At 40.1% G+C, this 12,183-nt stretch overlaps 1 protein-coding gene across 3 annotated transcripts in view; it reads left to right on the plus strand.

Annotated features, from left to right (window-relative positions):
- Positions 1 to 11,914, plus strand: part of tafa5a (TAFA chemokine like family member 5a) — a 100,544-nt gene extending 88,630 nt beyond the window's left edge. For 2 of the 3 annotated variants that reach the window (XR_009709400.1, XR_009709401.1), the window contains exons 4-5: positions 4,505 to 4,660; positions 9,859 to 11,914. Coding sequence is in view for 1 of the 3 variants with exons in the window: in XM_061252548.1 (XP_061108532.1) it covers positions 9,859 to 9,867 (9 nt within the window). In the remaining 2 variants the exon portion in view is untranslated. The remainder of the gene's footprint in view (positions 1 to 4,504; positions 4,661 to 9,858) is intronic. The other variant, XM_061252548.1, reaches the window with a different exon arrangement.
- Positions 11,915 to 12,183: the final 269 nt, after the last annotated feature.

The following is a 12,183-nucleotide window of genomic DNA, read 5'->3' on the forward strand; positions in this document are numbered from 1 at the left end:
TAATAGTGTTCACTGAGTGTACATTGTGTACAGTACATGGTTAGTCTTTTTTTGGCAGTTGTTTCCATGGAAACAATCTTGCAATGATAAAAAGAATGTCACAAGTAAAGCCAATCTTTGCCTGCCCACAGGGAGGCTCATAAAGGTACATTAGTGTGTCAAAAAGCATCCTTGGTCAAAAAGCTTTTTACAATTAATATCTTAGTGAAAGAACTGAACCTGAGCTCTAAACGGTACAATGTTAAACATGACACATTTCATAAAATTTTAAAGCAACATTACTTTTAATAAAAAAATTTTACAGCTTCAAAATAATAAAACATTTAAAAAGGCCCTGTACAAAAGTTTGGGAACCCTGTCACTTTGTAAACACTTCCTGTAGCGAGCGAAGATTCTTTCAATTCGAAGCGAAAATTTTCCCCATTCTTCCTGGCAGGACACCTCTAGCTCAGAAATATTCTTTGGCCTGCTTGCATCGATGGCATGTTTAAGATCTCTCCACAGATTTTCAAAAATATTCAAGTCTGGGGACTGTGGTGGCCATTCCAAAACCTTCATCTCTCTTTCCTGGAGGTACTCCTAGAGCAATTCTGCCATGTAGGTAGTTTGAAACATTGAGAGTTTTAGTAGCGTTCTCCTTCTTGGTGAAATTGAACCATCTTTATTCTGAAATACTTGGACAACTGTTTAGAGGACATGGTTGTTAACACCAGACAGAACAGCCACTGCAGTTGGATACTTTAGAAGGCATGGGGTTACTTCAGTTACTTCAGAGTAGAAATTATACTCACCTGACTCATTGAAGCCCTATCGAGTAAATCAGTCTGGGGCTTAGTAATTATCTTTGTAAAAAGTCACAAACAATAATCCAAACTTTTGCATAGGGCCCTTTTCCTTTAAATTTTTTTTATTATAAGCAGTGAAAAATGAAAATATAAAGATTTCAGGTTTGCATTTGATCAGATGCAGATTCTTTGTAACAGACATATAAACCAGGGGTGCCCACATTTTTGCACCCTACTGTATTTCATTAACTTCAGATTGATTCTTCTCATTGCTTCAAGATGAATATTACTCACATCAAAATTCCAAGTGGATAAGGCTGTTTCCCCGCGGGATTAAAGCAGCTGTGCCGAATAGCTCTCCAGCGTTTGCTGGCTGCTTTACCTATAGCTCGTGTAAATAGAAAATGATACACTGTACAGTGTATTTTCCTCATCATTCGACGGCTCTGGTATCCACTTGACTGGAGAGCCACAGTAAAAGCTCATTTGATACAATTTGAAAACACTTCATTTCCAGCCGGCAGCAGTATAGCATTGTGTCGTTACGTGCGCTGTACGGTTTGACAATCACCTCCGATGTCCCACGACGATAACATTATTTTGTTAAAGAAGTCATCCCTGAAACCGTATTTCTCTGTAATTGCTTATTGCTTTGTTTTCCCACAAGCGGCGGATGTTTGGTATTTTATCGTGCCCACCGCTGCTTTATTGGTAGATTAAACAACGGAAAATGCTGTATCTCCCTTTGCGTGCCGTTGCTTGGAGCAGCCGAAGATTACCAGAAAGTTCAATAAAACGACGGCCTGTAGAATTCTGAAATTATCTTGGGACTTGTGCCGATATTTCTGACAGTTTAATATGCCGACTATTTCAGGGCACTTTGCAATTGCCCGAGAAAAAGGAAAGGGAAACATCACTCTTTCTGACAGTAGCCTTCATTAATGTAAAGCAGTATATTTGTCTTGTCATTCTAAAAGAAGTGTGCGAGTTGTGATTATTGGACGATGTGATCTACTGTATGCGATGTGAGGATGATATCTGTGACTGAAGGATGAGGCAGTTTAACTGATGATTGCAGGTGTTATCTGTGGCTATATGTACAGTCACATTGAGGCAAGAGAAAGGTGTGCTGATCTTCTCTAACTTTAATACATAAAATGATAGAGTTGCCACAGATGGAGTATCTGCCTCTATATAGTGGCTTGCAAAAAATAAAACTGTAAATAAAATTTTCTGTAATGTAATAGATCCTTTTATTATGAAGACCAATTTTTTCACATTGTGGTGCTTCAGATCTTATTCAATATTGTCATGGTTTTGCTTCAAGCAGCAGATTGTGAACACCACGCAATAGTCTTTTGCAAGCCACTGTGTGAGTGTGTTTGTGTGTGTGTGTGTGTGTGTGTGTGTGTGTGTGTGTGCAATGGAGCTATGAAAATGCCTCAAATCATTTCTGCATCGTGGTTGACCAAAATCTTGGATCTACTGGACACTGCAATATTCATGCACAACCTGTCAGTCACATCCGGGTCACAATTTTCCCAATTATCGAAAACTTTCATACATCGTCCATCTATCTACTGTAACAGTGTTTTGATGCCCCATATGAATGCTCTCAGGTGGTGTTCCATTGATTCATTAATCAAGAAATCAAATGGATTTCCATTTATTATTAAAGCACCTTGATTATAACTTGTACAGTATACATTCTAGGCACTTCATTGCCAGATTATGTCATATTGCTCACAAAGTGATTGGGTGTTTAATTAAAGAAGCTGTTTGTGTGTGGTGAGAGGGGGAATCGATGATTGCTGTACACAGTAATGTTTCACAGCACTGGATACATGGGTTGGGAGAGGCGGAGGGGTTCTGATGGGATTGCCATGTCAGGTGTCCCATTCATGTCTGATTCTCATTCTCTCAGGCTAGTGCTGAATCTTGAAAATGGTCTTCCTGTTTGCACAGAAATGTCTCTCCCTAAGCCATGGCCTTGGTGTTACCCTGTCACATACTTCAGAAGCAATATCTGCCATGGTGGGGATAGGAAGACTAATCAATATGTTGTTCCTGTGTACTTATTTTTATTTGTGTGGGCTTTTGGTGTGTGTGTGTGTATGTGTGAGCAGGTGTGTGTGTTTTGTGCGTGTGTGTGTGCATCCATATGTGTGTGTGTGTGTGCGTGCTTGTGTGTGTGCTCATGCGTGTGTTTATGTTTGTGTCTATGTGGGTGCATGCGTGCTTATGTGTGTGTGTGTGAGTGGGTGCACATATGTGCATGCATGTATGTGTGCCTGTGTGTATGTGTGGGCAGGTGTGTGTATGTGTATGTGTTTCTGTGCGTGTGTGTGTGCATGTGTGTTTGTATGTGTGCGCATGCATGCGTTTGTGTGTCTTTGTGTGTGTGGGTGGGTGCGTGTGTGTGTATGTGGGTGCATACGTATGTGTGTGTGTGTGTTTGTGTGTCTATGTGCATGCGTGCGTGTGTGTATGTGTGTATGTCGGTGCATGCGTATGTGTGTGTATGCATGTGTGTGTGTCTATGTGCATGCATGTGTGTATGTGGGTGCATGCGTATGTGTGTGCGTGCGTGTGTGTGTGTGTCTATGTGCATGTGTGTGTGTGTCTATGTGCGTTTGTGTCTGTGTGTGTGTGTGTGTGTGCGTGCAGTCTGTAAAAAAGCTGGTTTGATTGGAGGTGTGAGGATGCCTGAGCAGAGAGCAAGCAGAGCTGCAGATCGCGGGTGGTGGGGCGATGCTGGCGCTGGTTCTGACACCGCCTCCCTAATTGATCCCATTGGGCCAGTCGGCACCGCGGGGCACATCCAGACAAGGGTATAACACCATCACCAAAGAGAGGACAGCTGCTCCTCCATGCAAACAAACTCAGAGCTGACTGTGCTGCGTTTCTCACCCTGTTACTTCACAATCCCCAGGAGAGCCAGGGTTAACCGTGTGTCTGAAAGAGTCCATAAAAACGCCCCATTCCGCACTGAAAACAACAACTGGGACTCACATTAAAAACACACAAGGCGTTTTGTGTGGTGGGGGTGTGGCGGGAGGGGGTGTTTATATGGCAGAATGCTCATTGGGTTTGCGTTTCATGATGGCAGTTACATTACACTTCCATGAAAGTGCTGATTGATTCAGACTGCAGTGTGCAATATTGTAGTTGCATCTGAATTGCATTTTTTTTTATTGTTGTTTTCAAGGGTGGGGGTGGCACATTTATCTGTTGCATCAAGTCGCTCCCTGATATCACATTCTGCCTTGTGAGTGAGCTGACTCTGTTGCTGCTGAGGTCAGGGGGGAAGAGAGGTCAAGTCAGGTAGATAGGCTTTCTGGAGATATCTTTTCAAGGCCAGGCCAACCTTGTTTCTCCATAGCTATTTATTCCCGGAGCAACTTGTTGTTTGCCCTTCAGACAAAAAATGTGACACAAAAATGTTTTACCGTTGCCCCCAATCACATTATTTATCAATTTAATGTGCTTCTTTTACAATTGGAATTATATTAAAACCTTGTCTACCAAATGTAAACAAGGTTTTAATATGTTTCCTGTGATGGTAACTGTTTTGTTTTGTTTTTAACTGTCAGGAAATGTAAAGGTCTGTTTTTTTTTCCTCACTGCCATGCTGTCCTGTCAGTGTTCATGTTGCTTCACTCCATACTGAGGACATGGTCATCAACGTGCGAAAGAAAAAAAAATCCCTGTGATTTCAGGCTCTCTGAAGTGCCGGAGTACCCATTCAAATACACACAAACATGGCGGAGAGACTAGCAAACCTGACAGAGAGCGAAACCCAACCACTCGTCAAGAACAGACACGAACTAAACAACAAACTGCAAAACCACAGCGGGCCTTAACGACACAGCAAGGTACTAAATAACTCTGACTCTTTCACATCAGCTTCACCCTGCATGCTTCACCAATGGACTTCTGTTTTAGGTGCAGATCTATGGTACAGTATAATGATTTAAAAAAAAGGAAGAAATCCCCGCTCTAAAATCCAGCTGACCAAGCTTAAAGATTGAGCTGGTCAAGCTGGCCATAAGCTCCTCTAGCTGGGTATGAGCTGGTCAACCAGCATGACCAAGCTGGTTATAAAATGGTCTAGTATGAGCTGATCAACCAGTTAGTGCTGGTAGCTTGTCTTAGCTGGTAGCTGGCAAAAACATAGCTTGTGTTGGTCAAACCATGTCAAGCTGGGAGCTGGTCTGAACTGGTCAACCAGCAAGTGTTGGTAGCTTCTGAGCGGGTAGCTGGTCAAACCATGTCGAGCTAGGAGCTGGTCTGAAATGGTCAACCAGCTACCAGCTGTTTTAAACCCTAGCTTGAGCTGTTTTTTTTTTCAGCGGATAAAACTGAAATGGCATTTGGCCTGATGAACATGCTTTTCCCTTTTCATTAACCTAATTGAGATCATTATGCATTTCATACCAGGCAGTCCAGAATTACATATCATCTACTGTACTCTCATAATTAGGGAAGAAAATAACTAGGACATTATTTACTGAATTTGGAAACTCACATTCACATTCTGGTTGTTCTTTTACATTTTTAAGTCTGTTTCTGTTGGTTGTCACCCTTTTGTATTCGGGAAGTGTGACATTTTTTGCATGTTTCAGTTTAATGTTGCCTACAACAACATTAATTGGAGTATTATATAATAATAAATTAAGTGCTCTATTTGTTTGCATTATCAGTGTTTTAAATTTGAAAGAAATATATAAATATTTGGTCCCTACTCAAGATAGTTTATACTGTATTAATTGCTCAATACTTTGTTGCTGGTCTCTTGTCTGACTAGGACAAAGCCAGGAAAACCTCCTGAAATTCTTGAAAGATTTTGTAGACTGGTGCTTAAAAAAAAAAATTGTTAAAAAAGAATAATGCTTCATGCTACATTTGAAAGAGAAAGGAAATGTCAGGATTCAGGGGAAACTGCACTACAACAGGGGGTTGTCAGGAGAGATGTCTGTTGGAATAGAATCGCGGAAGGAAACCAAGCCAACTAATAAACAGATGGATATTCAGCACGGTTCGTTCCTCAGTGCCTTTAGTGCTGGATCCCCTATTGTACGCACCACACAGCCTTACTAGGGAGCGGCGTCCATTTCGTTCCTGTTTAATTGTGTCAGCTTTGTGCCTGGCACCCTCAGTGTATTTGGGAAGGAACCACACTGAGCTCACACATATACACCGAGGAGAAACTGTTGACACATCAAACCTGCAAAGCAAATGTCACGCCGTCAAATGTTGGACCGAATGCACTAATCTTTGCAAAAGTCATGTTTTTTGTGGTTACTTTTCATAAATTATAATTACTCCCTGCTATAGGAACATACTTTGTGTCGTTCCAATCCAGTTTGATTCAATTTATCTCACCCTCATACACTTAAATAGAGTTCTTAGATCAGGAATGAGTTGTTGACTTATATGACTGGATTAGCGTGACCAATAGTTTGATTTCATGCTCAGAAGATGGAATAGAAAATGAATGTGAATGAATATTGATGAATATCTATCTGAGACTAGGAATTAGATGTAATCTTGCATTAACAGAATATTCAACTGGCTGAACACTTGGACTGTTTCATTCAAAAATACAAATTATTTTAATTAATGAAGCAAAAGGAATTGAAATTCTTCACCAAAATTGTTCTTTGGGTAAAGTAACTAACAAGTGAATAACAAGGGAATTGATTATGAAATAGGAAATTAATCAAAACTTCAATCCTTCTTCTCAAAATTATGACAGTTTTCAGTACTCTTACCTGACACAACAAGTGTAAATCCACATGGTGCCAAAGCAGTGGCAGTTGTGATTTCATAGGTATGCAGTTACAGCAGAAAACAACCGGTTTTGTATGATGTTCATTCAATATTACTCATTACCATCATTTTATTAACCCAGAAATGCATATTTGTGTTCACTATCTGCATTACTATGTTGACTGTTTACACTATTGCATAATCTCCTTTATCGCATAATCTAATATATAGGATTTATTTTCGGATTGCTTTTGAGTGAATTAACAGCAGCATACAGTAACTCCAGCAATGATTGCAAGTAAAATAGTCTAGCACTGGAATCTGACCTTGAATCTGATGGCATTATGCAAAAATCAAATGTGTTACTTTTCTTCAAAAGTCTCCAACCATTATTTTAAAATGACAGCTTATCCATTAAATGTCTTTTCAATGAACTTCTGACTAACACATCCAAAGATTCACGCATACTAAGGATGATTCACTGGCTTACTGTGGCCTGTTGATATTCGTTAAATCTGTTCATGCACTCAGATGGAGTGTGCTGTAAAATAAACTTGTTTACAGCGAAAAGCCAGCCAGACTCCATACAGAATAAGCACAATACATGCATTTCTTCTGTTACCCCATTATCCATTCCCTCTGTTCAATCAAACCGGGGAGAAGTCAACCATTTTGTTTAGATGATTTGTATTTGGGTGAAATGCTATTCTTTGGATTATTCATTCTTTTGAAAAGCTATTTTTCATTTCTTCTAAGCAACAAGGTTATTCACCCTTTGAGCAACCTCTTTTTGATGGTTACTGTATTTGCTTGTATTCTTTTTCAGTTAGATTTGATAGTATTATTTTACTCCTGTATTTTATGCTATTTGGAGTGCCCAATGAATTCTGCTGATGTTCACCGCTGTAAACGTCTCTGTCCATTTGGGAGAGTAATCATTTCTGTCAGTATTCACATCACATACATTTTATGTTTCAAATTATGCATCCCACCTTTGCTGTTATGTTTTAGTACATTAGCATACATGGACTGATCAAAGCATTTTGTGAATTTAATTGTTTTCACCTGGGTCTAGTCATATACGACTGAAAGTATTATTTCAACAACTACAGACCAAAGTTAATTAAACGCCTACAATGTTTAGGAGAATAGTTAGTGATGGAAATTCATAAGCTGCAGAGCCCAGAAAGTGATGTGATGCCAACTCCTGCACTCAAGATAGCATTTTGAGCCCTATGGACCCATTTGAGGCTGTCATAGTGTTTACACTATCTGTAAAAGTTACCTCCGCAAAATCTCCTTGAACTCTACTATTATATTGTTTTTCTGTGACCCTATAGCAAGTTCGCGTGTGAGGTAAAAATAAACCAAGCTTTAAGAGGATGTTTAGTCACACCTCTGCCCCTTTCAGAGTTATCAATCCCATGAGCCTCTGTACCTCGTCCGTGAACACACGCTACACCGAATCCCAGAATTCCCAGGGATGTCGCATTCTGCCCTGATGACATTACTGTGGGAGCTGAAATGATAGCGGTACAAGATGGCGCTCCATCTGGGCCTGCCCAGGACAGCAGAGGGCTTAATAACAGCCCTGTCCCCCAGATTGCAGGAGGGTCAGAGAGTTTCTCTGGGTTTTTTTATGTGGAACAGATTATTGCACCTGCCTTTTATGTCATCAATCAGGGGCATTACCATCTCTGAGATATGTTCCAGAGGACAGGAACAGCTACTTTCTCTGATAAGAAAAATGAAATAAGGCCCTTTATTATGGTCATTAAAAATCATGTCCTGCTGCTTTTTGGTGAGACCACAAATAATAATGAAGTAATTACTTGATTGATTGATTGATTGATTGACTTCTTTAAGGAAGGTAGTAAAATTATTTTGATTCACTGATCTGAAAGAATCAGTTGGACTGGGTGAATAGATGCAGGAAGCACAAACATCCTCTCCGGAGGAAAGAGGGGGAGATGGAGGAGTGGGAGAAAGAGAAGAGCGGCTGCCAGCTCCGGCTGCCTCAGGACGTCCTCACTTCATTTGCATTTTAATTCCTGGGAGATCAGAGTGAGACATCTCGCTAAGTATTGTCATTTTTTTCATTATTTTGTGCTAATTCAAATATAATTACTGCGGAATCACTAGAGGGCAGTGTCGCTCCCACTGCCACGCTCAGTAACGGACATGAAAAAGCAGCGTGCCGGGCTACCTAACGCCTCTGCGTGCATTTAAGAGCTGTATCTGTATATGAGAAACACTGTCATGGTCCTTAACCTCTGCAGACCTGGGTCAGCTAGAGACATTCCTGCTGAAGCCATTGTATTATTCTATCAAATCAGGGTCCCTGTCTCTCTTCATATCTGCTTGTGTTCAATCACAGTTGACTCTTGCCAGTAATGTGCACCCAGAGTAGTTACGAATAGTTCATTTTGGAGAAATGAAGGTGTCACAATCTGGGAAAGCTTCAGTGCTTTTAAATTAGTGAAAAAATGGACATTTAACAGAGAGGAGTTTGCGCAAATATAGTCAGGTCTTCAATTTAAGGTAAATGATTGAACAGTCAGTCCAGGCCCTCTGTTGAGGTTGTTGGCCTTTTGTTTGGTTGGTATATCAGCATTACAATATTTCAATTTCAGTCAGGCAGTTCAGCGGAGAATTGCTATATCTTAAAAGCAGAATTCCAGTCAAAAATTACAGTGGCATGTAGATCATTGTGTCAAGTACCTGCAGTGCATGATTGCAGATTTAGAAGTGCATGTTGTACAGTAAGCCTAGAACCTGGCCCACCATCGATCGAATAAACCAGCTGTAGTTTTTGATTAGAATAGCAGAGAATTAACTGCTGTATTCTATTTCTTATTTTTATTTTATTTAGTTATTGATTTATTATTTACACCGAAGCTCTCTAAAAACTCCCTGTAAAACCATTAATACAATTTATAAACATTTTTGAACCAAAACATATTTTTGGGATGTTTAATTGCATATCCAAGTAATGCATAAAAAATAACATCTCCATCTTTCCTTTAAGCACTTGTGTGTGTGTGTGTGTGTGCCTGTGTGATTTCATATATTTCAAAGTCAATTCTGGCTTAGTTATACAAACTGAGATTTCATGGCAGCAATTTACAAAATTGTTTACTCTACAAAATGTTATTGGTTGATGAATTTACCAGAAGCATGCTTGTACATGCAAAGGGCCAATTATGAAAGATTAGTATGAATTGCAAGATGTCGAGTGCTGGTATCGATTTGCTGGTCCAATAATGTTGTCCTGTAATGTAATGTTCTTATCAATTCCCAGGTGTCCTGACAACCGTCGCCACGGAGACTCCCGCGGTGAGGTGCAGTCCGGACGCAGTGACGGTCGTCCATCTCCTGTCTGTGCCGCAGCGGATCGCCTACCGCCCGCCACTCGCTCCACACGTCCATCCGTCTGTCTGTCCATCCGTCTGCGTCATACACGGACAGCGCCCCCTAGTGCCGCGTCGAACTGCCGGCTCTCGTCAGCGGGATGTAGCGCACTGCGATGGCTGCTGCCTCACGCTGTTCCCACTCTTATTCTGCTGGTGGAGTACTCTCCCCCGAACTGACCCAACCCCCCCACGCCCGGAGGACTGTGGGGTACTGGCTCGCCATGGACAGGACCAGCAGTTCATTCACAGCACGAGACCGCAGGGAAAGGGACCTCGCTATGCCCGTCTTGTGTATATGGCAACTGCTGAACTTAATATTTGGCGCTTTCTCGATATTTTTACAGACCAAAGAAAAACTACAATTTAGGCGGACAGGATGGACCAAGTTGAAAACAGACGGCATTCTGGGAACCTTACAAATTCAGCTGGACTGCAGTGGACAGCTGGCAAAAACACACACAAAAACACATGTAAACATATGCACACACACGCTCACACACTGTACACACACACGACTGCTGCTGAATGGAGCAAAAGGTTTGTGGACAAAAATAAGTGACCTGTTTAATCTGAAATATCAAAGGACCTTTAATACTTTGCTGACATTTTTCTTGGACTTAACTCACTTTGGTATTTGAACCTGATTATATATATAATGTTATGTATATAATATTATATATATATAATCAGATTTTCATTTTCCAGTAGCTATATTTGGACAATTTGCAATAAGCATGGTTGGTTACAGTAAAAGCAAACCATTCATCACCAGAAAGGAATTAAACAATGAGTCGTATCAGTTTGGGGAAGAAAAAAAATCATTAAATGTATTTTGAAGAGCCTAAAGTTATATATTTAACAGTTTTATATGTTGTATCTTTGTAGAAAACCTTATTTAACACAAATAATGTGGTAACAATGGCAGTCATAAACAGTGGATACAAGAAGAACTCTGTGCTCATCTTGCTGGTCTGTCCCACTCTTTCATTGGCCCGTGATTGGCCGGTCTCTTTTCTATCCATTGATATTGTTTCGATCACAAAACATGACCAACATTGGCTATATATTAAAAAGAAAGAGGAAAAACAACTAGACTTTTTATACCTCTTTAGCATCTGGACCATGGAGTTGTTTGCCATTGTTCTGTATAGTGGTAGTGTGGAAATCCGTTCCATTCTGACTGGTATCTCTATGAGTTTCTTTGTGTGTGTGTGTTTGTATGTGTGTGTGTGTGCGTATGTGAGTGGATGAATGTAAGCATGAATGGGTGTGTTTGGTGCACAGTGCTGACCTCAGATTAATGTTACTTGAAGGCAGAAATGTCTTGGAAAAATCTTAGAATCATTAAGAAAATATTTTATACTAAAAAGTATACAAATAAATACAGTACATGCAAGAAATATCAGTCACTCAAATTTAATGTTGAAAACAAAAGTAAGCGTTAAAAACATGCACGACTCTAAAAGGCTTAGAGACTCATCACGTTTTTCTAGAGTTTTTTGATTTTATTCATTTTTCTGTGTGGTAAGACCTGTAATGTACGTGGAGAAAAATTGGTTCCTTTCATGATGGAAAGAGTGTTTCTTCCAGTATTTTGAGTTAGTCAGCCAATGTGTAATGCAGTATGCAGTATGTAGTATGCACATCCACTACAGTCTAAACAGTGAGGTAAAAATACATGGTATATACTGTACATACATACATACACACATACAAACAATGACACACACACACTTACATACATACATGAAAGGAACCAAGGTGATTTTTATTGATACAGTTGAGAATGATACATATACATTTGATTCCAGTTGTCATTGGCTGGCATAGCCCAACAGGAACTTTACCTGGAATTATTATTAAATAGGCTAATTAGCCAATATCTACAGAAATGGACCAATGGGTTTGTGTCTGTCTGGAAATAAAATAAAAGAATTCTAAATATTTCACTGTCCCCTAATGGCAACCAAAGATAGCTGTTTAAGAGTGAAAATACTTTTAATTTGGTAGACTGTACTGTATGTTAGGAGTGTGGTTATTGGACAACTGATCCTGTGGGAGGCCAACAGAAACAGGACAGCAATCTCTGGACCTCCCACACATGTTTTATTGGCTAAAGTTGTGAGCATCCAATGGTAGATGAATGTACAGTAATACATAGGACCAGGGTATATACATGTTCATAAGCTAGTGCTGGTCTGGCTACAGGGCAC

This window comes from Conger conger, chromosome 8 (assembly GCF_963514075.1).
Source record: "Conger conger chromosome 8, fConCon1.1, whole genome shotgun sequence".
NCBI lineage: Eukaryota > Metazoa > Chordata > Actinopteri > Anguilliformes > Congridae > Conger > Conger conger.